The sequence below is a fragment of the Marmota monax genome, unplaced genomic scaffold (genome assembly GCF_021218885.2).
Source record: "Marmota monax isolate L192 unplaced genomic scaffold, Marmota_monax_Labrador192_F-V1.1 WCK01_AAM20220418_F8-fsc00012, whole genome shotgun sequence".
In the NCBI taxonomy this organism is placed as follows: Eukaryota; Metazoa; Chordata; class Mammalia; order Rodentia; family Sciuridae; genus Marmota; species Marmota monax.
In genome coordinates, this window is record NW_026695227.1 from 19,070,382 (window position 1) to 19,097,741 (window position 27,360).

Here is a 27,360-nt window from a genome sequence, read left to right on the forward strand (position 1 = left end):
ATACTGTAATAATTTTATGCTGTTACATGTAGATCTATTCCCTTATTAGTGTAATCCTCCAGAATATCAGCTGCTTTTTGTCTAACAGTTGAACTTTGAAGACTTAGTGAGATATTGTATCATGATTCAGACAACTGAAAAATTACTCTGTCTTTAAATAACTGGATATAGAGGTCTACATGAGGATAGTCAAATAAATTTCATCTTAACCGATATTAAGCTACTAGACATTTTGTAGATGCCCACCAGGGGTGGAAAAATGAGGGGATAAAGAATAGAAGGTAGAATTGCAAAGGAACTTCAGGAAGATAGATACACATTAAATTATATCAAGAACAAACAATAATTGAACTGATTTGAAAACAGTCTCAGTTTGTAAACAGTTTCATTGATTTATCTGAATTATTTTGATGAAGAATCACTTTCATGGATGAGTATGGAATACCTTTATTTTTTTTACCATGTAGAACAGCTAAGTCATTGAATCTGTGGAGTCTTCCATACTCTAGCAAACCTACACTTTTCCAATGATTAAACTTTTTGTAGCACTAGTGATCTAGAATATAACCAGACACCTTAAAGCAAGCGTGCATGTATATTTTTAAAGCTAAAAGAAAAAAGTGAGCACTATGTGATAACTTCAGCTGTCAGTCACCAGGTCTTGGATCTTTAAGTTTATGTATTACAAAGATTGAAAGATTGAAATCTACAAAAGGACATATTAAAACCCATTAGTTACAGGAAATGAGAAGAGAAAGGAATCTTGTACTGTGAACATGCACCTGTGTGCCCACTCAGGCAGGCATGTGCCCTCAAGGACACCAAGAGACAGGAATACGAAAATTCCTGCCTGGCGTGATGAATTTGGGTTATCATAAATATCTCAAACTATATTAAGTAAACTATTATAAGACTCAGGTTAATTTTCCAATACATTTTTAAATGAATTTAATATATATTTATAGATATAAATATTTTATATGCTAGATACATACTTAGCTTTATATGAAAAACAGATATAAATGTGTAGAATTATACTTTTTAAGATGAAAGTTTAATACATCTCTGTTATTGACAACATAAGCTCAAATTAATAAATTATAAAAACCAATAGTTTTATCAAGAATATAACAGGCAGATTAAAAAATGGTTATTTGGCCAAAATGACAAATTGTTTAATAAAGTGGCTGATAGATGAAAAAGGAAGAATCCATAGTGTAGAGATTAATTGAAATGTTATTTTAGGAAACAAATTTAAATGTACTTCCTGGTTCTTTTTTTTTTTTTTAAGTGGTAGTTGGACACAGTAACTTTATTTTATTTATTTATTTTTATGTGGTGCTGAGGATCGAACCCAGGGCCTCACATGCGCCAGGCGAGCGCTCTACCCCTGAGCCACAACCCCAGCCTCCCTTTCTTGTTATTTCTGATTTTTAAATTACAATTTTACTTACTTTTACAATTTTACATTTTTATATATGACTGGAGAGGTTATACCTATTAAACATACTAAAATAAGAATTAAGAAAATAGTCATTTAATAGAGAAAGGAATGGCAAGATCACATTCCATAGTAAGTTTTGAATAAATGAAAAGCAATTAGCCAGGCCGCATGCCTCTAATCCCAGGTAGTCAAGAGGGTGAGGCAGGAGGATAACAAGTTCAAAACCAGCTCAGCAACTTAGCAACGCCCTGAGAACTTAGTGATACCTGTATCAAAATAAAACAAAAAGCAGTGCTATAATCCAAGTTAATTTACTTTTCCTCTTTTTCCTTCCATTTCTACTAGGTTTAATTGTAACTCTTAAAATTACTTGCTGATTTGGAAACAAGTGAGACAGTTATGTTCAAAGAATGCTAGTTGGGAGTGGGAGATTGCTGTGTGGTCATGTACAAAGTGGGTTGGGGTGAGTGGAAGTAGGAGCAGTGAGCAGGAGCAAGAGGCCATGCTTCAGGAAATATGTCTGGCCTCACAGTGAGGCCACACAAGGGTTAGAGAAAAAGTGGAGTAGAGAGCTAGGCTTATTTATTTTCCTTTGTTTTGAGTTGGGGCCTCGCTGTTTTGCCCAAGGTAGTCTCAAAACCCTGAGCTCAAGTAATGCTTCTGCCTCAGCCTCCCAAGTAGCTGGGACTACAAGCAAGCACCCATGTCTGAACAGAGCCAGGCTTAAGAAAAGGACAAATTTCAGTAGGCTTAGTATGCTTGATAAGTAGGGCTCCCCCTCGCCCCCACTTGAAAACAAACTTTTTTTGAAAAGATTTTTTGAAAACCTTACTAAAGACTTGATAGTGCTCACTAGAAAACAAGAAAATGTAGCGCAAAGCACATTAAATACAAAAACCACCCATGATTCTATTACCCAGGGAGTACTACTTGGATTTTAACATTCCAGCTTATTTTTCTGAGCTATGGTTTAAAAACATATTCAATAGCATAATGTATGTCCACTCTGTATCCTGTTTTGTTGGATTAAACTTAGGTATTTTCCCATGTTAATTCAAATTTTCCATAAGCTGAATGTTATCTGGCTGCAAAGACAATTAAAGCATGGAAGTGGCAATGCTGACACATCTGTGGGTTTTAGAAAAATGAGTCAGACAAAATGAAAAGCAGATGGAGAAGGGTACATGGTTAGGAAGCAACTGCACTAGTCCAGGTGCAAGAGCAGAGGGTGACAAAGCAAGGGTTAGAAACAAAGACCATTCATTGAGCTACAAGAAGGTGAATGATACATACATTTGTGGAGAAAAAAATGTAGATTTTGACAGTGAATTTGAGGGTCTTCTGAGAAGTCTAGGTGAAGATTCTACTATGAAGCTAGAATATTCTGGAAATGTGTTTTATTATTTAAGTATGCAGACTTTGGAATTTAAAAGCCTGAGTTCAAATCCCTGCTCCATCACTTAACCAACCAGCTGACCTCACACCTGCCACTTTAGCATAATTCTCAAGGCCATGATTTTCTATTGTGTTGATGACGTGGTTGAGATGGCCAACAGGAAGGAAAGTAATGAATGGCATTGAGGACGAGAGGATGGAGTACAGTTGCTAATTGGGTTAGGTTTGTGCCATGGAGCTTTATGACACCTGCAAGACATTCATCTGGAGATATTAATCAAGCACATGGAGCCCAAGAAACAGGAGAATTTAAGATGATGTATATATTGGTGTGCTTAATAGTACTAAAGTAAAGCGTGCAAGAATAGAAAATGCATAGAGCACAGGCACAATGGGAAAAGAACATGAGGATTGTCCACAAGGTAAAGGGATGATAGTGTTTCACAGAGCTTGTGGGATGTCAGGGGTACAGATGTGTTGGTGAGCTTTAAGGGAAAGAGCATAGTCTACACTTAGAATTGAAATTAAGAGTTAACCTGGAGACTGGGTCTTCAGTGGGATTTTATGGCTAACTAACTCAGTGAACATGGATAACTGAATTAAACTGAGTGAATTTATGTTGCGTATATACTATGGGCAAGGAAGGCACTGCCGTGAATACAAAGAAAAAAGTTCATGTGTACTTAACCACCATCAAGCATAACTTTTCCATCATAAGGTCAGTGGAAAGGGAGAACTCAAAGATAAAGCCAAGGTTTGAAGCATGGCTCAAGGTGAACTCAGTGTTCTTAGTAAGAAAGTCTTGAGGAGAGTCTGGGATTCACTGGGTGAGGTTCTAAGGGGCCACAGCTTAGAGGTTACTCTAAGCTTGGGTCTTGATGTATCCTGTGGGGAAGTGCCCTGCAGAGGCCAGCAGGATATTCTGAAAGGGCATGGAGCTGTCCCACAGTGGAGAAAGTGGTTAGCTTCTTTTTTAGTTAGTGGTAACTTGTGACCGTGACTCTGAGGGCCATGGCCAAAGATAGTGGGGTCAGTTGGTAATGTCCCCAGCCTTGCTGAGTGGCATGAAATTCAAGAAGGTAAAAACAAATGAGGTGGGGTGGGGTGGGTAGGAGTTAATCAAGATCAGCAAGTCAAGCAGGGTCCAGGAGGTGTGGGGTTGAACAGAATGTGGAAATGAAGCAGAATTTGGAAAGATCTAGTGCTTGGAGGACATGAGCAGAAAGATCCAGTTTAGTGTGGTTATGTAAGAAATGGAAAGGTAAGATCTTACAAACAGAGCAGTTGTCTGTGGCTTTAAGAACAAACAGAAAAGGGAATCCTGTACCATGAACTAGTGGCAGACTCTAGGTTTGAATCCCAGCTCAGCTACATACTGGCTCTGGGATCTTTGTCCTTCCTCCTGCCATATGAGAGAGAGGTTATTTAAACTTCTCTGAGTCTCAATTTTCTCATCTATAAAGTGGAGATTATACATCTATGCTCCAGTGCAGCTGTGAGGCATTGAGTTTGTAAAAGTAGTAAAAACCTTAGAACAGTGCCTTGGTGCTTTGTAAGAGCTATGTATTTGTTAAATACACATGAATTCCTGTTTCTGTACCTATGAGTCAAGATGAGTGGACTCAGAGATGTCATAGAATAGATCCAGAATTCAACATATTCTGCATACTGAATATCTCAGCACCTCTCTGTTCTTTTTCAAAACTGAGGCACCCCCTCTGTGGGACACAAGAGGGATAAGTCCTGTGAATCGGGAATATTATGAAGGTTATATGAAAAAATTCATGTGAAGCACCTAGAATTGTGTATACAATTATGTAAACAATTGTCACTTTCTCACTTTTGTGATAGCTCCCCTTGATTTCTCTGGTCCTTTGTTTAGTAAGAAAGAATCTGTAGAATTTTGGAATATTATAGAATGAAGTTACCCAACAAAAATCAAATTTTAAGATGTTTTTTTCAGATGATAGGCCAATTATGAGGCATTAAATATTGCAATCTCATTTTAAATTATCACCTGGAGCCTCTCTGAAGACTTTGAGAAGGCATTTAAAATGACACATTTAATTTTGATGCATCCATGAATTGTGCTACAAAAACAAATGTTTAGTCCCTAAATTATCTCAAATTTTTATGTGAGAATGGGCTTCAGGGGATACCGAAGTGCATATATCTGTATAAAGTCACACTTTTCTTACCTCCTTATAGGAGAGAATATAATTAACTGGCAGCAGATTTGGACAGAATTGAGAAAAATTTCATCTGATTTTATTGAAACCTGAAAATTTACATAGATCATTTACATGCATGTCTTAAATCTAACCCTTATTTGGCATATGGGGAAAGCTGCAAGAACTTGTAGAAGTTTTGAGTAAATGTTTTTAGAAAAAAAATTACTCTTCCTGCTTAAATGTAATTCTGCAACCTGTACACTCAGAAAAATGAGAAATAATATCCCATCTGATTCAAATGTATGATATGTCAAGATCATTATACTGTCATGTGTAACTAAGTAAAACAAATTAAAAAAGAAATTGCATATAAGGACATGTTTTGAAGAATTGTAAAGCATAGTGTCCATATCCGATTCACTTTAGAATAAGTAAAGATTTTGCCCTTACAGCATCCATTAGGAAACGAATTGCATATGGGCGTTGTGTCTACTCCCCCTCTTGGTAGTTGGAGGCATGTGGCAGGGTGGATGGCACCAAGATTTTGAAGAATGAATTGCTGGCTCTACACAAGCATTTTCTGCCTACCCGGTTAATGAACTCTGAGAGCTGCAGCGGGGGTTCTTTGTCCTGCCTCCTGCCATATGGGAGAGTCATGCCAGAAGGTCTGAAAAGAGCTGCAGGAGTTGGTGACATCTGCAAATGAGGAGGCAGAACTGAGACTGAAGTACATTCATGAGTCAGAGAGCACAGTGACTAACAGCCAAGGCTGATCCTAGCCCAGGAAAGGAGCAGGCTCTCCCAGAGGGTCCCGAGGCACAGCCCCCCCAGAAACAGCCTGGGGAGGCATCAGGCAGGAAGAGAAAAGTAACTGTGTATTCTATTATTGTAGGAGGAGTGTGTCTTTTTCAAGTCTGGCAGTTTAGATATAATGTATTTTTGTTTTGATGCAATACCCTGGGAATTGGCTTTCAGTATATAATATGTATTTGAAAAAAAAAATCCCTTTAGTTTAAAGAAGGGGTATTAAAAGCAAGATGTTTCCTAATGCTGTTTATTTAAATTGTTTTGAAATGTCAAGGCTGTTGTTTAGATTTTAACAGAAGAAAGTGAGTTGTTGATTAAATCAATATTGTATAACCATTACTGTTTCCTAAAGGATCACCAGAATAAATGACTTCTTAATAAAGTGCCTGAGGACAAAGTAGGGGTTATATTATTTTGAAGTGGCAAGTATTAAGTAACAATATTTACTTATTTAACTTTCCTATTTTGAAAACATTGCAGGCTAGAGCCCTAATGTATCAACACTTTTAAAACTATTTTATTATTTAAACATAAGTCTAATACAGCCTGATGATATAAAATGAAAAACCAACTGAACTCAATTATACATTATACACAGATCACTTCTGTGATCCCAAAATGTACATGGATTTCTTCCTATCAAAGCAAACAATCAGTTCTGCAACAGGGACACCAGCTAGGTATCCTCAAAGTTAACCCTTTTCTGAGACTGTCTACCTAGAGGTATTGTCAGATCCCACAGGTTGAGGATTCGTCCCCAAGACTCACCACACCCTTCAGATGCCACTTAGAGTCCCCAGGTTGTGTCACTGTGCTTCTGATGGACAGGCTATAAATCATGGTTCCCCCAACCCCCTCCTTGGGTTCAATTAATTTGCTTGAGCAGCTCACAGGACTAAGGAAACACTTTGGATTATCAGTTTATTACAAAGGATACAGATGAAGAGATGGATAGGACAAGGTATGGGAGAAGAGGCATGGAGCTTTCATGCCTTCTCTGGGCATTTAGTGATTCAGTAGTTTTCCATGGAGACTTCATGGCACAGGTATGATTGCTCATAGACTGGATGGGGAAACCCACCAAGGCCTGTCTATTCAGATTCTTCTTGGTCTCTCTCTACAGGATTCTTTTCTCCAGGGTGTGGGATGGGAGCCCTCCAGAAGGTGAGGGTCTTATGACCTCTGATAAATCAGAATTTCTTTATGACCAGCTCCAGGACAGAAAGGTGGAAGAAGATTAGATTTTTCTGTGATCCACATTGGGGAAGTAACATTCTAGTATTTGTGGTCTGCTTTGGGGAAGGAGTTCAGAGCCAGGAACTATGGTGCAAACCAAAAATGTGTATCATAATGTCACAGAGCCCCATGCATGTGGCTAAATTATATTTTCCCACAAAGGTATTCAGATGTGTTTCAGTAAATGAATTTGTTAAAGTTGGAAGCCATTATTTTTTCCATTAAAGTGGCTGAATTTTACACACCTGGTTACTAAAATGATGAAAAGTTTGCTTTAAACAGAATTTGTGCTGGAAAATAATATATAAATCAAAATGAATAATAGGTACCACATTCCATTTTTAGGTGGATTTTATAAGCATATAGTTTGTATTTTGTCAGTCTGTCTTCTCAGGCATACACCACAATCTTATTTTTTGTTGCAAAGAAAGATGAGAGTCAAACTGTGTACTGAATAGTTACTTAAAGTTGTGGACTCTCCAATATGATAGGAATCTAATACAGTCACTTTGTAACTGTGTGACTTTGGGTAAATTACCTGACTTCCTTCAGATCAGGATTTCATTTTGTTGTGTGTGTGTGTTGATGAAAAATAGAACTTTTAAAAAACGGGTACCTAATTTATAGAGTTATAAAGAATAGTCAGTTGATGTGAAATCCTTACAACAGTGTTGGGCACATAACAAGCCATCAGTGAATAAGTGCTAACTGTTATTATGGTGATATATATTTTTTTAATTAACTTAGAGCAAGCATCCATGAGTCCATGATTTTCTCACCACAAAATTCCTAATAACTTTTCTGCAAACCTATATGTAGGTGAGTGATTAAACCGTATGTCAGCAAGCTTACTTTTGCTTATGTTTGTGTTGGCTTTAGCAAGGTCAGGGAACTGATGTACAGAAGACCATCTGTATGGAAGGAGCACAGCTTTTGCTAATAACTGCTGACATCCCTCTTGGATTTTGCAAAATTTGACCAGAATATTCACAATTTGCCAAGTTCAGCTAACATATGCCTTGAAGTCAGCAAAAGATTGTTTCTTATAAACATCATATTTAAGATCCTGTAGGTCTGTGGAAAACCTCCAGGGTGACTTCATTGCATAGCAGTAACACATGACACAATTTCTGTCTTATGAAAAATATTTTATGATGGCACAAATTCTGCTGGCCTGCTTTTTTAAAAGATAAGGACAGACTAGAAGTAGACCATATAAAAGACTGTGTGTGAGTCAGGAAAACTCATCATCATTATTAGAATAAAATGAGGGATCAAACTATTGACATTAAAAAACAAATGGAGATATCTCAAATGCATCTCACGAAATGAGAAACAAGATGCAAAAAGCTCATTTATTGTGATTCCATCTACATGACTTTTGGGGAAAGAACAGATCAGTGGTTACCAGGAGCTGGTATGGGAATCTGGAAATGGAGAGAAGGTTGGTCACCATGGAAATGTTCTGCATTTTAATTGTAGTAGTGGTTACATGATTTAATGCATTTTCTAAACCTCCTAGAAAAATACACCACAAAGGGTGAATTTTATTATTTGTAAATTATGCCTTAGTGGATATGACTTTAAAAAACAGAAGGATTGGTCATATCAGTGCAGGCAAGTGTTCTTGTGTAAAGGATTGTGTTATTTTCTATTTCTTCCTCAGAAATATTGATATTTCTCATGTATATTTTGTATTTGTGTCACTTATTACAGGTTCAGAAGTCACCTTAGTTTTATTAAGTATTTAAATTTTATTTTCTTTCTCCTTGAAAGAGGAGTTGCTTGAGAGTTTTTCAGTTTCCTGGAATCTACTGAGTGTATGTATGTATGTGTGTACAATTAAATATATCACATATCATAGTATTTAAGTTTTCTATATAAGCTGGGATACTTCTAAATCATACATAACATTTAGCCAGGTCTGAACAATGACAAGCTTCATTGGCTTTGTCCCTGTGGTTATAGGATGGCTGTGCATGGATTGAACTCCAGGAACCCTTATTCATGTGGTAGATTTCCAAAGAAATCTCTTTTCCTCTGATTTTCCATAAGAATTGGGAGCTCCTGTTGCCAGAGTCCTCAATATATATATATATATTTCATCCTGTCTCATTGCCTCCTGAACTACTCATTGTACTGATTTTTTTAAAATCATTCAAGGTCTTCCTTTTGACCTGAGAATGAGGTCTGTTTCCTCAAAAGAAATTACTATTACAGCAGTAGGGTTTATCTAACCAAATGTGGATACCGTTTAGAAATTGGGGAGCACGGGGTGGGAGAGGATGCCAGGCAGTCAACTAATAATATTAGTACTTGGCCTTGAATTTGTTAAGTTAAATTAAAATCTTGACTAACTGAGGAGATGATGACTACATAGTTCTTATTTCAATTTTTTGAGTCCACAGATTATTTACACATTTTAATAAAGATTTCACATAAAAATGCTTCATTCTGATGCTTCTGTAATGAGCAACATAGCTTTTCACATTATAATTAATATCACACATAGAACATAAAGTAGATCTCATGTGTTGCACAGAGAAGCATTCATAGAACTTAACAGCATTTTATCCACAGTTTACAATGTAGAATCTAGCCAGGCATGGTGGCATGTGCCAGTGCTCCCACTGCACAGGAGGGTGAGGCAAGAGGATTGTGAGTTTGAGGACAGTCTGAGCAACAGGATGAAAACACATCTCAAAATAATAATAATAATAATAATAATAACAATAAAATGAAGTGTAGCATCTATATGCAAATGAGACTCCACTGGCTTAAAACATACTTTGGTTTACTTTGCTACTATTTTTTCCTAAACCCTTATTATACTCCTGGAGCAAAATGGTATATCAGCAAAGTTCTAGGTAGAAATTCCTCAATGTAATATGACTCAAGTATAAAATATACAGTGCAGGGCTGGGGTTGTGGCTCAGTGGTGGAGCGCTTGCCTTGCACATGTGTGGTACTGGGTTAGATCCTCAGCACCACAAAAATAAATAAAGGTATTGTGTTTATCTACAACTAAAAAAAATGCATTTAAAAAAATATAGTGCATTGTAATAAGACAAAGACTGAGGGCTTTGAATAGTTGAAGGAATAGAAATTCAGCTGACTGTCAAAGGAAAAGTCAGTCTTAGACTGTAGAGACATACAGTAAGAGCGCGTGCCAGGCAGAGAGGATGGAAAGAAGAAAGGTGCAGAGATGGCCAGAGACATGCTTGAATAATGATGAAATGTCTTCAGTTGATATGTTTGGAGGGAAAAAGGCCTTTAAATATAGAGTGAGAAATGAGTTTCAGGAAGTAAGTAGAGGTTTAAATTACCCTAAATGGTACATAAAGTGTGGATTTTATTTTTTGAGTCAGAGGAAGGATACTGATAGCTTTTGTTTCTATGGGAAGTAGGATTATGTGTGCAAAGCAAAGCTTTAGACCAATTACTCATATAGCCATATACAGGGTGGGGGCCGGTAAGGAAACAAATTTTGGAATTAGATCATTTGGAAACTTGATTGGTCTGGGCATAACATGATATGTGCAAAACAGGGTGGCAATGATGAAAACTTAAAGGGTAAATGCTGGAGACATATCCTGAGTAGGACTTGGTAGCTGTCTAATTCCATGGGAGGGATCCAAAAATAAAGTAATTCAAGCTTCCGAAGCCAGATAACTGAAAAGGGATAGTACCATTACCAGAATGGGAAACTTTGGGGTTTGGTAGTGAGGGAGAGGTTCTCCAAAAAAAAAAAAAAAAATGAGTTTGACATGGCATCAAAGTACTAATAAATAGATGGACAAAGTGGTTAATATGTGTGGCTAGTACTCCTTCACTCACCCAGCAATATTTTATTGAATGTCAGTGTTTTCAGGGAGGCATTGTAGTAAACACAGGAGCAGATAGAAATATTTCTATAGGTCTGAGAAGGTAGCTCAGTGGTAGAATGCTTGCCTAGCATGTTGGAGGCCCTGTACTTTATGCACTCGGTGTAATATTCATTCCAATGTGCAAAATTATGTTGCTTATTACAGAAGCATTGGAATAAGGTGTTTTTATGTGAAGTCTTTATAATGTGTAAATAATCTGTGGTCTCAAAAAATTGAAATAAGAACTATATAGTCATCATTTCCTCAATTAGTCAACTCAGTAAATTCCTCAATTGATGAACTCAGTAAATTTAGGGCAAAATACCATCATTGTTGATTGGGAAAAAATGTCCCTATAATTATGAAACAAGCTTGTACAAATATATCTGAGGGTTAAGTACAAACATACTGAGGAAATAATAAAGTGGAATTTAGTTGAAAACAATGTAGGTGGAGCTGCATATAGTGACACATGCCTATAATCTGAGCTACTTGAGAGGCTGAAACAGGAGGATCACAAGTTCAAGGCCAGCCTTAGGAACTTAGGGAGACCCTGTCTTAAAATAAAAAAAAAAGTCTGGTGTTGCAGCTGGTAGAGTACTAGCCTATTATGCTTAAGACCCTGATTTCAATTCCCAATACCACAAAAATGGGGAGATGGAAGGAAAGAAATAATAATGGGGTAGAATGAGGTGAGGGAGGACACAGGTGAAACATAGACATTAACAATGAGTTGATATCTACAAATCTCAGCAAGGGACACATACAGTTCATCTACTGTTGTCTTTACTACTAGACATAATTGAAATTTTCCTAAAGTATTTTTTTTAATTGATGGACAGAATACCTTTATTTTATTTGTTTATTTTTATGTGGTGCTAAAGATTAAACCCAGTGCCTCACACGTGCAAGGCAAGTGCTCTGCCACTGAGCTACAGCCCCAGCCCCCTAAAGTATTTTTTAAAGGCAAAATGTTTTGTGCATAGAGTCAATAGTTAGACAAGACATTAGGGAGAGTGATGAAATAATTTCCAAAGAATAGCCTGAGAGGTAGGTGAAAATGAGTTAAGTGTAGTGCTAAGAAAAGGAAAAGATGTTTCGAGGAGAAGGCAAATGGTAGTGTTGACTGCTGCTACAGAAGTTAAAGAAGCTGTAGTTCCAACCTAATTGCTTGCTTGGTTCTAATTTTGTTCAATTCTGTCTGGATGAACAGATAGACATTTCTGTCTTGTCGGCTGACATGAATTGAGGACCTGAGAAACTTGAGCAAACTGCTTTGATCAAACCATTAGAGGAGAGGTGTTACTTGAGAAATATTGTCCAGGGTTCATTTCCTGATGTGTGATTATCTGCTCTATTTTTAGGAAACTAATGAACAAAAACTTCACAAAATAGCCAATGAACTTTTGCTTACAGAGAGAGCTTACGTCAACCGACTAGACCTCTTAGATCAGGTAATGTTTTCCCTTTCAGAATCATTTTATGTCTCAGCATTGTACATCATTTAAACCTAATAATTAAAGTGTTATAGAAACTGCAAATGGGCTTGTTTTTAGCCAGTGAAAGCTATTTGTTCAAGGAAATCTTTAGCACTCTCAGCATTATTGGTGAATTCACTGGGTATGGATATTTTATAATTCACAAAAGTAGAGGTTTCTTTCTGTGCAAATCACAAAATGACTTTATCTGTGTCCCACAGTGTTAAACATTAGCCTGTTTTTGTTTTGTTTTTTATCTTTACTCTGATCCTGACTGGAGAGCCATATTACTATTATAATCTAAATAAGATATTGGTGGTTATAACGCTAACATGAATATGTGTGATTGTGTTTGAATTGTTTTTGTTTAGCAGAAACCAATCTGAGAGTGATCTTAGTTGGTGCAGTTATAGGATTTTGAGTTTAATTGTTCAACCTTGTATACTTGTAGTAGTAACTGACATAAAGTCATCCAGCAAATATTTGCTGAATATGTGGATCAACTTAATCACATTTTGTATTTCATCATGGGGGGGGAGCCTTGTATTATTTCAAATATATTATTGGGGAAGTTTTTAAATGCATTATAAGGTAACTGTTGGAAACTAATGCATTATAATCCTACTTTAGCTATAAAAGACATGACATTTAATAGATTGTCTGCAAATAAATTCCTCTTGTTAAAGCTACCATGTTTGAGTGTTAGTTGTAAGAATTAACCCACTTTCTGCCACTGGAAAATTGGAATTTCATGGAAACAGACTGTCCTGGCACACCTTATCCTTGTTGTCTAGAGTGATCTATGTGCCTGGTGCAGTGATCCTTGAGGTGCCAGCTTATATGACCTCATTATAAAATAAAACCTCAACTAGAACTTCTCTATCTCAAATAGTGAGGTTAATATACTCTACTATTTAAAATAGTGTATAGCTCAAATACTCACTTTTTAAGAAATTTCACCATAAAACAAAATCAATTTATGAGGAGCTTGGGCCTTTTCAGCAACTTGTTTTCCTTGCGCAGGAATTATAGACCTTGGAACATTTAGGTGCTCATAGTAAAGATATGTCTTTTCCTCTTTGCAAATTTTCTTTCTTTCTTTTTCTTTCTCTTTCTTTTCTTTCTTGATCTTAAGCCAAATTAACTTAGCTACAGTTGCTGACCTTTTAGAATCTTAGTATTAATTATTATAGTATCCTACCTATTGGTATCTCTAAGGACATAATTTTGTTCTTTTTGCCTCCCAAGAAAATGCAGTGGAGGTGAATTTAGAACATTAACAACCATCTGGACATTATGAAGGAACAGATCTCCTTCTGCCTACATTTAACAGAATGGCAATGAAGAGGTATAGTAGACCTAGTGGAGAATAGCTAAGGCTCAAGGTGGTTCTTTTTTCCTTATTATTATTTTTTTCTTAATTGTCTCTAAGGGACTTGTTACTCTGTATAGAAGATCCCACACACACACACACACACACACCCCATCAGTGTTTTAAGTTTTCATGTTTTATTGTTTACTAAAAAGCAAATAAACATTTGAGAACTGAAATGAACTTTTGTTCACTCATTGGCCTATTCTGTTGTGGGAACTAAATCCTGTATCCTCCCTTTCCAAGATACATCAATTTTAATAAGGAAAAATAAGATATAAGTCAACCAATTTCAATAAAGGGCAATATGTAATAAGTGCTGGAGAAGTCATTCAAAACATAAACGGAAATGAAACGCCACAGTTACTGTGTGCATGTAAAGTACTTTCACATCCCTTAACTCTGGCTGTAGGTAGGAAGGGTAAATCCTATTAACCTCAACTGGATTTTCTCTGGCACAGAAAGGTATATTATTAACATCCCACAGATAGGAGCCGCGTGCAGGTTAAAAATCAAGCTTCCTAATTCTTATTTGTGGTTCTTCCAAATCAGAGTATATATCCTTACTACATTTCAAACAATCGACTTCTTGAATCATGAACTTCTCCATTTATTCAATAAAATGCTATAAAGGTCCTGCTACAGGCCTAGCACAGTGCTAGTTGGTTAACCCACAGAGTGAAGTAATATTTGCTTTATTCTTTTACTCAGGTATTTTATTGCAAACTATTGGAAGAAGCAAACCGAGGTTCATTTCCAGCAGAGATGGTGAATAAAATCTTTTCTAACATTTCATCAATAAATGCCTTCCATAGTAAATTCCTCTTGCCAGAGCTGGAGAAACGAATGCAAGAATGGTAAGAGGAGTAGACAGAAACGATACGTCTAAGGCAGTCATATAATATGCTGTATTGTTCAGCTTTTCAGTTCAAATAGAAATGCCACACACAGCTCTAGCTAGACATTGTGCCAACTTTTTACATTGAAGACTAAGAAGTTGTGGTACGTTTTCAGCGACATCTGAAAAGCATTTTATCTCTGTGCTCCAAACTGTCTTTTGACTAGTAAAGACAAGATATCAGGGGTAACCTGGACCTTCAAAGATTCCATAGCATCTCTCTTTACTATGGCATTCCTCAACTGCCTTGGAAAAAGAGCTTCTTTATTCTCTACCCGTCTCACAGCAAGATGGATCTGAGGAAGCACAGAGTGTGTGTAGAAAGTGAAGACTTCATCTGCAGTCTGTGAATTGGCTTGTTCTACAGAAAACTTTAAAGATTTATTTCTTTATTCGATCCAGGGAAACCACTCCTCGGATTGGAGACATCCTTCAGAAATTGGCGCCATTCCTTAAGATGTATGGAGAATATGTGAAGGGATTTGATAATGCAATGGAATTGGTCAAAAACATGACAGAACGAGTTCCCCAGTTCAAATTGGTGATTGAAGAAATTCAGGTAACAGGACAGTTTTCTTCAAAGTTACGAATTAATTTTTCTATCAAATTTATATGGTCTTCTAGATCTAAGATTGCCGATCTAAATTTGTCTGAGATACCCATTCTACTGAATTATGCGAAGATATCTCTAAGAAGTTAATATACCTGTTGGGCACAGGCCACATACTAAGTGCTAAATTCTCCATTTGTTTATGAGACCAGAGACTGACTGCATTAGGGTTCACATAAATTTGCAGAGCGAATTTCCCCTTTGCGAGTTTCAGAGCTTCACATGTTGGATGGAATATAAATATAAACAATGATTGCTGTGAACCTTGAGTTTTTGGAATAACAATAATATTTTTAGGTCACTTTATACTGATTTTCTTCTATTCTACCAAATCTGGATAATACATTTTAATAATTCCATAGTAATTTTCTTTTGATATTCTAGTCAAAATTGTTAATAACTTACTCTTTGAAAGAGTTGTTAAGTTGAAAAGGCATTTTCTCCATCACATAACGATCTTGGGATTGGGATTTTATAGTTCTTTGCCTTCTGTTGTATTATATAAATAATGGCACCATCTTAATAATCCTTACTTTTAAACTACTCTTAGTTACTTTCCAGTGACTGCTCTTGGGATTATAATATGCATTTATCACAGCCTACTTCATATTATTCTCTGACACTTTGCTCTAATACAGCTCTTTCTCCATGCTGTGCTATTAGTGTTATATATATTACATTTTTTGTGTGTTTTAAATCTGACAATATAGTGATGTTTTATAATTTATAATTGTTTTACAAAATTTTATGTATATTAAAAAGTTAAGGGAGGATATAAAAATATATTTATAAAACATTTATATTCAACCATGTATTTGCCATTTCTGGAGTAATTTTCTTTCAGTATAAAAATGACTATTGTTTCCTTTAAGGTAGATCAGCTAACAATGAAATCTTCAGTCATTATTTTTATCCAGGAATATTCTCCCCCCCCCTCACTTTTGAATGATACTTTTACTAGATACCAAATTCTTTTTGTTTGTTCGTTTTTGTAAAATCGAATTTTTAAAAAAATTTTAATTTGTTCTTGTTAGTTATACATGACAATAGAATATATTGACATATTATTTGTGGAGTATAGCTTCCCATTTTTGTAGTTGTACATGATGTGGAGTTTCACTGGTCATATTTTCAGATAGGAACACAGGAAAGTTATGTCTGTTTCATTCTACTATCTTTCCTATTCACATCCCTTCTCCCTTCCCTTCATTCTCCTTTGTCTAATCCAGTGAACTTCTATCCCCTCACCCTTATTGTGAATTAGCATCTGCATTCAGAGCAGCCTCTGGTCTTTTGGGATTGGCTTATTTCATTTAGCATGATAGTCTCTAGTTCCATCCATTAATCAGCAAATGCCATAATTTTATTTTTCTTTATAGCTAAGTAATATTTCCATTGTGTATACATACCACATTTTCTTTATCCGTTCATCTGTTGAAGGTCATTAGGTTGTTTCCATAGTTTAGCTATTGTGAATTGAACTGCTTAAACATTGATGTGGCCGCCTCACTGTGGTATGCTGATTTTAAGTCCTTTGGGTATTCCAAGGAGTGATGGAATTCTTAACTGATAGGTTCCCCCCTGCACTTTGAACATGGTCACTCTCACTGCTTTCTTTCCTCCACCAGTCATTAATTTTATCAGTACTTTCCTGTGTGTGATTAATCATTTTTCTCTTCCTGCTTTCAAGATTTGTTATTTGTTGCTGGCTTTCAATAGTTGGAATAGGATGTATCTGTGTGGGGATCTTTTTGTATTTGTATTGAGCTGGTTGATCTTCTTTCATTTCTAGATTAATATTTTAAAAATCATTTTTAGGAGTTTTTGGCCATTATTTCTTTAAGTTTTTTTTGTTTTGTTTTGTTTTAATCCCGTTACACAAATGCTGCTATTCTTGATGTTATCCCACAAGTTTATGAAAGTGTTTACTTATCTTTAATCTTTTCTTCTCTGTTCTTCAGATTGTATGATTTTTATTAGTTTTTCTTCAAGTTCCCTAATTGTTTTGTCATCTCAGATTCTGCTGTCCAATGCTTATAGTGAATTTCTCTTTTAGTTATTGTACTTTTCAACTCCAGAATTTCCATTTGGTTCTTCTCTCTTTTTAATTATGTCTGAATCCTCCTTGAAAATTGTCATTTGTACATTCATTTTTTTTTCATACTTTCCTTGAATTCTTCAAACGTCATTTCATTTCCTTGAACATACATTGAAGACTCTGTCTGCCACATTAACTTCTAAAGGTACTCACACCATTTTTGTTAGTTTCCATTTTGTCTCTTTTATAGGTCACACTTTACTTTTTCTTCATCTATATTTTTTCTGGATATTGGATATTTCGGATAATCCAAAATCATATCAACTCTGGGTTTTGATTTCTCCACTGACAGTGGTTGTCATTATTTTTTGTTTGTTTGCTTCTTTGTTTGGTAACTAACTTACACAAAATGGATGAAACCTGTTACTCCTCTGCTATGCAGTCCCTGATGTCTGCCTTCAAGCTGTTTGTTGGCATGTCTGTATTTGTGAGCCTGGTTTTCTGGGGATTACCCGTATGTCTATATTTGTTAGGGTACAAACAGCTCTTGGACAGAGGTGTTTGGTTACCTGGAGCCAGAAAGGTTGTGTTCAACATTTGGGCCTGGCTGTGAATAAGGGGACCCATTTAAAGATTGGGTAGTTGTCAAGTCTACTGGGCTCTTTAAAACTTTGTATCCATGTGTACAAAGCCTCAGGGTGGTCAGGTGAGTATCCTGACTTGGGCTGTCTCCAGTCTCAGCCATGAATGTGATTAGTCCATCCACAGCTATTACTTTTGGCTAGTAGAGCCACTGGACCCTCTACTCCTCCACCCCAGAGATCCTCACTTCTACTGAGCATGCTGCTGGGCGTGTGCATTGTGCACCACTCCATATTGAAACTTCCAAGCATCAGCAGGGAAGCTGCTGGTCCTCACAGCCTTACTACCCTGGCAACACAGGATGGAGTTGAAAGGACAGGAGCAGCCCAGGGCTCAAATGCCATAGATTCTCACTATTCTTTCTCAAAGTTCAACAGTTGTTAAGGCATAAATGCTTTCCAGATTGTTGTATGCCTTAGAGCAACTTCTGAAAATGCTGAAATGGTTGTTTGTCAATTTTTTTGCAGCTTGGTAATTGCTTTTTTTTTTCTTTCAATTTTTTTTTCCTTTTTAGTTGTAGATAGGCATAATACCTTTGTTTTATTTATTTATTTTTATGCAGTGCTGAGGATCAAACCCAGTGCCTTACATGTGCTAGGCAAGCACTCTACCACTGAGCCACAGCCCCCAACCCCAGCAGTTGCTTTTTATAGGGAGGTTTTGCCAGTCTCCTCACTCGGTCTGAAGTCCTGCCGCTTCCCCTCTGCTCTCTTTATCAGCATCTCTTTTCTCAAGATTAAATACTCATGTACCTCTCTGAACACTGGCTTCTTTGAATCGTTTACCAGCCCTTCTTGCAGTACTAAAAAGTGAGCAGAGCCCAAGGTTTGCCTTCTGCAGTCTGTCTTCACACTCTCAGTGACATCATACTTCCACATGCCTTAGTCTAGTCCTCTGTCCCCAATCTCTAGTTACTAATGGCCGAGTGCTGTGTGCTTGTACAATTCCACATGAAGGTCCTGTCAAAAACTTTAAATAGGGCAAAGAGGAGGTGAGGAGGGGGCAAAGAGGTAGGAAAGATAGTGGAATGAGTCAGACATCATTCATTACCCTAGATACATGGATGATTGCACGAATGGTGTGACTCTGCTTCACATACACCCAGAGGAGTGAAAAATTCTGCCCCATTTGTGTACAATGAATTGAAGAGCTTTCTACTGTCATGTATAACTTATTAGAACTAATAAGTAAATAAATAAAGTCAACATGTTCTATAGTTAGCTCCCAAGCATGTCTTTCCATCTGACTTTTTAATGCCTTGCACAAAATAGATAATAATTCTGACAGGTGATTAGATTTGACAACACAACTGTTCTCTTATTCACCAGAGCTTGGCCTCAGCTGTGACCTGTCATTTTTCCTCCTTCTATGTGTGTTCATTTGCCTCTGAGATAGTACGTTCAAGGTGCTTCGCATAGTGCTTGTTGCATAGTAATTACTCAGTTAAGGATGGTAGTTACTGTTGTTTGATCACACTTTAAATTCTACCTTTGCAGTGTCTGTCTTCACTAAATATGAAGAAATGGCATGACAATGGAAAGAGTAGTAGACTGGCAGTAAGCCTCGTTTATAGTTTAGTCTGCTGCTTTTAACTGTTTGACCTTAGAACACTCTCCTAATTTCTCTGAGCTACAGTTTCTTCATGTAAAAATTTTGGCACCATTCATATTTTCCTAGAGATAAAGGTATGGATATATAGATCTGTTAGGGGAAATCAAATGAGATCATTAAACTTGTAAAATTAATATCTTACAAGGAAGCTATTACTCCACCAGGTTTCATGCCAATTTTGGGCCCTGATTAACTTTCTTCCTTGTCTACAACATCAACTTCCAAGCTGGTTTCCCCACATCCCTGTAAAGCCATTCTGAAGAAGGGTAATCAGATCTAATGATAATCCCTCCCATGTGCAAAAATCTGCATTAGATGAAGCTCATCTAAACTCTAGAATTTCTGATAGTATTAGCTCATATTGCCTTTTCTTCCTCATACCCTATTTTCTCATGCTTATTTTCCACAAAATCCCAACTGCTCTCCTTTACTGAAGGAAGATGTTTCATGTACCGCTGCCTTGCATTTTCTCCCTAGTCTTCCTCACTTGCCTCCCCACCAAAGCCTGCACTAAATGCTCCCTTCCCTGTGAGGCTTTGAAGTTACTTGTTTGCTTTGAATGCAAACACCAGGGCCTAATATAGCTTTCTTATCCTGCAGTGCCTTGACCATGTAGTAGTTCAGTTTTTTAATGGGGGTTTCTTCTTTGTGGAATGTTTTCCTTCTCTTGTTAACAACCTATTGCAAGCAAGTGAAATAGACTTAATTTTGCCCTAAGAAATGGAGTTTAGTTTCTAATGATGAAGAATGCCTTGACCTAATGAAAAATTAAAATGTTCCAACAGATAGCAAGATGCCAGATCTTGTCATTCTCCTAGAGGTTTTTTTTTTTTCTTCAAAGGAAATGCCATTTATGATAGCCTCATTATGAAATTTATGAAATAGTTTCTGCTAAGTCCAAAGACATTTAATGTACTCGTGGTTAGTGAATCTCATTATACAGGTGCATCTTTTGAAAAATCTCTGTAGAATGATTTAATAATGTGACTTCACAAACCCTAGTAGTGACTAATTGAAATGGTTGCCAGCTATCTGGAATTTTCTGGCTTAAAATTCTGCTTGACTGGGTGCTGGGGATATAGCTCAGTCAATTGAGTGCTTGCCTCACACGCATAAGGCCTCGGGTTCAATCCCCAGCATCAAAAAAAAAAAATTCTGCATGATTTTTTATTGTCCCTTTCTGTTCTTACACTAGATTAGTGGGCCTTAGACTTTATATGCAGTGTTTTAAAATGCATTTTCTCTAGCTTCTTCCCTCTGAAATTTTGATTTCATAGATGGGGGTTTGTGTGTCTGCATTTTTAAAAGCAACCCAGGAGACTACTTTGGATGTGGTTCATTGGTAGAACACTTGCCCAGCAAGTACAAGGCCCTGGGTTTGATTCTCAGCACCACACACAAATAAAATAAAACCTAAATATATTTAATATAGTTGATGGAAGTTATTATAGTGAGTTTTTAGATTGCCTAACCTAATTTTTAAATGTTTCTTTAAAAACAGAAACAGAAGATCTGTGGGAGCTTAACTTTGCAGCATCACATGCTGGAACCTGTTCAGCGGATTCCTCGGTATGAGATGCTCCTTAAGGACTACCTAAGGAAATTGCCCCCCGATTCCCCGGACTGGAATGATGCAAAAAGTAAATGCTTTAAAATTTTTTTTTTCTTCTCCATTATCAGATAATCAAGTGGCCATGCAGCCTGTTTCAAAGTGAGATTCATCTCACAGCTAGCTACTGTAGCCAAATATTGCTGTCAGAAAACAGTCTCACTGGAAATTATCAATGCCTCCATTAGGCAAGGCAGTTTTGAGCCCAAATCACAAGTTTAAAGCAATGCAAATCACACTTACCACTCTGGATTCACTTTAATCACTAACTGTGAAATATAAAACTATAGTCTTAGAGACATCCGGAATAGCAATACACAATTACCATCTCACAGGAAGAACACAGCCATTTGAAATTACAAGTGCTGCTGTTTAATTAGATAGGTCAATGCATACCAAGAATACCAAGATGGCATTTAATATGTAAAAATAACCTAAGCACTGTTGGCCTCACCTACCCTAGATACAATGGGAAATGGTCTTTTTATTGTCTATTAACTTTTTCCTCAAGAAAACTTTATTCCAGTTCTTTTAGTTGTTTTTGATTCTTTCATTAGATTAAAATGAAAGGTTTTTCTTTTGTTTTTAATATTCATAAATTCTGCTAATACTTCAGGTTTCTTGTGCAGTTTCTGTGTATGTGATTTTGTACCTCTGTGCAGGGGATTGACCTTGAGGCCTTTCGAATCACATGCTGAGCACATGCTGTATCACTGAGGCACATCCCTAGCCCTCTGGCACAGTTTTAAAAATCATTCAACTGTTAAGAGATGAAAATTTAAGGAATCAAAATGGCTTGATATTTAGTAAGCACTGACGATACTCATGTACAGTCTTAACTGCCACAATTTCCTCTTCTAATTTCTTGCCCTCTATTATAAGGGGACCACGGTATGAAAAAAGAGGAACATAAAACATCTTTGACCCTGGAGCCTGAGTCTTTTCTTGAACATAAACTGCCTCTTATATGTTCCTCATACCATCCAAGTGACCTGTGAAACTTCTCTTTCCATTTACCCTTTTTGTAGTTTAGCTTGATTTTGGCTCACCATCTTCTCCCAGCCCAGTACTCCCCAGGAACTGTGCCTCACCCCCATTTTTTGTCCATCTGGCTCAAGTGCTGGGTTCCAGTAGCAGAGCCAGTGGTGGATTGGAGGTGGAATCACTTGCTCTTCCTGGAACTCATATCTTGAGCAGTGGCCCCACTCCATCTTACTTTGGCTCCCTCTAACCTGGTTCCTATCTCAGGTACACAGAATTGCCCAAATCTGTAAAGAACTCTCAAACATGTAAATAAAACGCAGTGTCTTCTATATTCAAAGATGGTCTTTGCCTAAGATACCCATGTCAAAAGCAAGAAAGTTGTGGGACATAGTAGGGCATTTCATTACTTGTTTTGGCTTTGCATTAATAGTTACAATTAAATTCTAAGGAAATCACAGAAGAAGGACTTTTAGACCTAAAAGTGGAAAGGGAATTAACAAAAGTGCATTCTGTTCAGCAGAGCAAAGAAGACGGAAAATGTAGTCCAGAAGGGAGGGGGTTGCTGCGGTAACAGAATAGAGCAGGCCAGCATTCACAAGATAGAAAAGAAGGGAAGAGAACAGAACATGACTTAGGATTGAAAAGTCTGGGGTTGATCCAGCAGCCCTCAGCATTCACAGGTCTTCATTCTCAGCCCCAGAGCTCCTACGATGTCCCATATCAGAGAGTTCTCACTAACACCCACCCCAGAAACAATACTGACTCTAGAAGACTCCCTTTCATCAGACCTAGACTAGAATTCTGAGTGCATTTTCACAGAGAAAGTTTTATTGTGCTTAGTGGTTCATTTGCTTATGAAACTAGTAAAATACTTTCTGTCGAAATGTTGTAGAACTTTGAGTCAGAAGACCCAGTTTCAGATCTGGCCTTCAACCTCAGAGTTGTGTGACCTTAGCCAAGTCACAACTCTTCCTCATTTCTTTTATCTGCCAAATGGAGCAAATATATTTACTGTTCAAGGCTGTTTTAATAACATAAGAATTGATTACAGTAGTCCTCTCTTACCTGCAGGGGATACCTTCCAAGATGTTCCACAGAGGCCTAAAACCACAGTCTTAAACATAGGGTTCAGTACTGGGTTTTTCCCCCTTATACCTACATACCTATGTTTAAATTTAGCTTATAAATTAGGTACAGTAAAGAGATTAAAAAATAATAATATATAGCAATTATAATAGTACACTGTAAAAAAACTTATTTAAAACTTATTGTTTGATTTCTGGAATTTTCCATGTAATATTTTCAGACTGTAGCAAAAAATAGAAGGACTACCTGTGTATGAAAGCACCTGACAAAGTACTTTGAATCTAGTTAGTGTATGCTGTAAATGCTTATTGACTTTTCATGGTCTATATGAATTCAATATACCTGTGAGCCTCATCATCGTACATGACTTTATACAAGGAAGTACCCTTTGAGTTCAGTTAGTCTGCTTACAAATTAGGTTTTGAAGGTATACAGTTTGTAAGTGGAAATTGCTGCTACTTTCATTGTGTTTTTGGTCTCAGATTTCTTATTTAAGTATGTAAATTATTCAATTATATAGTAGCCCAGGAAGGACAAAACATATTTATTTACTTTTCTTTTTTTCCCATTTAGAATCACTTGAAATTATATCTACAGCAGCAAGCCATTCTAATAGTGCAATAAGAAAAATGGTAAGTGGTTTTTAGAGGAGACAGGAACTTTATGGTTAGATAATTATCATAACATAGTCTAATACTATCTGTAGGTTTGGACCAAAGTGAACAGATAGAGGTAAACAAGAAAAAACATTTGCAAAATGTCTCATGTTTCCTGGAGTAACCCTCTCCCCTATTCTCTCAGGTTTCAATTTACGGATACATTTTTATACAAAAAAAAAATACATTCACTCCCAATCCCTTCTAAATGATACAGATTTTAGTTAAGGTCATGGTATTATTATTCATTTCACTTAATTGACACCTCCTGTATTTGATCTTGCTGTATTTTGTTTTAATTTCCCAGGAGAACCTAAAGAAACTCTTGGAGATTTATGAAATGTTGGGAGAAGAAGAAGACATTGTAAACCCTTCCAATGAACTAATAAAAGAAGGACAGATCCTCAAGCTAGCTGCACGGAACACGTCAGCACAAGAACGCTATCTTTTCTTAGTGAGTATTCTAGTGTTGTCAAGATACATAAGAAAAATTTACCAAAAAGGAATAATTTACAAAAAGAAAAATTGTTGTTTACATCTTGGAAAAGTACAATGCTTATTTGCTTGCTCCCCAAAATAATTACATCTGAGGCTGGGGATATAGCTCAGTTGGTGTAGTGCTTGCCTTGCATGTACAAGGCCCTGGGTTCAATCCCCAGCACCACAAAGAAATAAAATAAAAAATATTTTTAGGGCTGGGGTTGTGGCTCAGTGATAGAGTGTTCGCCTAGCACGTGCAGGGCCCTGGGTTTGATCCTCAGCACCACATAAAAGTAAAATGTTTTTAAAATATGTATATATATATGTATATATATATATATATATATATATATATATATATATTATTTTTTTAATTACATCTGCTTTGATTTAGTAAACACTGTTAGGAGTTTGAAGGACGGAATAGTCTAAGTAACTAAAATTTAACTATTTTTGGTGTACTTTATGGGTATAATTTACTTCAGTAGGGCGTATTGAAGACAATTTAGCCTTGAATTCCATGATAATGCTAATAGTGCATATGCAGGGTATGGTATACTTTCTGAAATCCTCCTTGTCTACTTGTTTTCTTTCATTTTCAACATAATAGGCACCATTTCCTGAGTATTTTGTTGCCATACCATTTCCTGACAGCAATTCTCCTAATCATCTGTAATCACTTTTTTAATCATTCTAGAGTAAAAAAAAAAAAAAAACTGTATGGGCAAGATTGTAAGGCTGTGTCTAAAGTATTTATAGGGAAAATGTGATTGCTACACAGTTCCTTTTCACCATTGCCAGTCCTTGTCTCTTCCTTCACTTCCTGGAAATGACAATTAGTCTGGGGCTTATCTCAAATGTAGTAGTCTTTCTGGGGCATCCAGGCCATTATTATTATTATTTTAAGTTTCTGTCCAGGTGACCTGTATTTCTTTGTTACCTTAGTGAATTCTGATTCTTTTCTGTATCTAATAAAATAAGGATCATAATGGCTAGCATGACAAAGAGCAAGCACACATTGAATAGTGGCTCAGTCAACTAGCTTTATTATGATTGTTATTAAAGGCAAAGAACAAAGACTCATTGGTGAAGAGGCTGCCTAGGCAGACTTTTCTGCTGCCAGGCATTCATTTCACAGAGTTGTTCTTAAGGCCTGAGAAGTTTCTATCTACTGCTTCCAGCCTTCTTTGAAAAGAAACCTTATGCAAGCTGTCATGAAGAGGGATGTTCAGTATCTCTCAGTCATTTCTTTTTTAAAGAATATTTGCCTACCATGTGACCCAGTTGTTCCACTCCAAGTCTGTTCAACTCAAGAAAATTGAAAACACATGTCCACACAAAAACTTATGTATCAACATCCATATGGCATTATTCATCTTAGCCCAAAAATATGAGTAACCCAAATGTTTATCAGTGATGGATGGTTAAAGTGTGGTTTATCTATACAATGGCCTATCCTATTTTATGTCAATAAAAAGAATTTATGTCAATAAAAAGGATTGTAGTACTGATAATATATGACATGGATGCATCTTGAAAACTGTCAAATGAAAGAAGTCAGTCACAAAAGGCCACATACTCTGATTCCATTTATAGGAAATGTCTAGAATAGGCAAATGCACCGATTACATAATTAGTGGTTGCCTAAGGCTGGTGGGAAGGAGAAATGGGCATAAGGTTTCATTTTAGAGTTCCAGAACTAGTAGCGTCGGTTTACTACTATACTAAAATCAATTTTTTTAAAAAAAAGATAAATTTGTATTGTATATTAATTTTATTTGTTTTTAAAATGTATGAATATTATCTAACTATAAAGTCCTTATTTGAGCTAAAGAGAAGGTACACCACCTTTCCCAGGTGATACAGAGAACTAAATAGACCTAAATATTATTATTCAAGAATGGTAGAGATGGGCTGGGGATGCGGCTCCAGCAGTAGCGCGCTCGCCTGGCAAGCGTGCGGCCCGGGTTCGATCCTCAGCACCACATACAAACAAAGATGATGTGTCCGCCGAAAACTAAAATAATAAATATTTAAAAATTCTTTCTCTCTCTCTCTTTCTCTAAAAAAAAATACTTATCAAATGACTGAATTGTAGGCATAGTTCAAAGGATAATAAAGCATTGCCACCATTTAAAAAAAAAAAAAGAATGGTAGAGAGATGAAAAGACAGATCCCAACAGGAGGGCTATTCCTACCATGGGGAGGGGACAGCAGTGAAGAGGCAGAGGGCACAAGCAGAAGGGGTGGTAGGCAGGAGCCTTTGTGGCTTCCACAGGAGATAATGGGCAAGGCAGTAAAAGGCTTGGGATGGGCAAATTTGAACTGCAGTGAGCTCCTGTCTGCCTGACTTTGGCGGTGATTCTGGCAGCGGAATCAGCAGCCCAGCTTGATGAGGGGGGGTGTTTGAGGGTGTTTGCTTCCGTACAGAAGGGGTGCTCACAGGTGATTCTTAGACTATCTCTAGGAACTGGGTCACCTGGGAGGGTCAGTCCCTTCAGTATGAGCAAGGCATGAAGATGTCCAGGCATCAACAACATAGAATTAAAAAGTCAGCTTAATATACTTTTCTGAGTAAAATCCTCCAGGAATCAATGTCTGCTCTGTCTTTACATTATAGGTCCTTTTTCTTCTTCCTCATTAGTGTTACAGTCTCTATAGGTAAACTTTTTAGTTCTGTGTCTAACCAGTTGTCTTGGTTTAATTTTCACATTTCAAAATTATTCTGGAAATAGTTTGAGGTCGAGAATCTTGATGAAAAGCCAAATTAAGCTGCTGTTTGGAAGAGAGATGGCAGGAGCCTTGGGCATGGGGGATGGGTGGAATATGGCAGTTAGCAACTGAGGAAAAGACCCATCTTCATCCAGTTCCCATCGGCTGTCAAATATACCACACCATTACCTCCCAGGAGGGTAGAGTGGCATAGCAGGAATTTTAGGAAACCATGTGTTTTGAAGACCATTCTAGAATCACATAC

General features: G+C 36.8%; 1 protein-coding gene across 7 annotated transcripts in view; it reads left to right on the plus strand.

Moving 5' to 3' along the window:
• Positions 1-27,360, plus strand: part of Fgd4 (FYVE, RhoGEF and PH domain containing 4) — a 200,902-nt gene that overhangs the window by 146,603 nt on the left and 26,939 nt on the right. For all 7 annotated transcript variants that reach the window (XM_046435775.2, XM_058576344.1, XM_046435777.2 and 4 more), the window contains 6 exons: positions 12,284-12,373; positions 14,481-14,626; positions 15,070-15,226; positions 21,070-21,208; positions 23,821-23,879; positions 24,211-24,357. In XM_046435775.2, the coding sequence (XP_046291731.1) occupies positions 12,284-12,373; positions 14,481-14,626; positions 15,070-15,226; positions 21,070-21,208; positions 23,821-23,879; positions 24,211-24,357 (738 nt within the window). The remainder of the gene's footprint in view (positions 1-12,283; positions 12,374-14,480; positions 14,627-15,069; positions 15,227-21,069; positions 21,209-23,820; positions 23,880-24,210; positions 24,358-27,360) is intronic.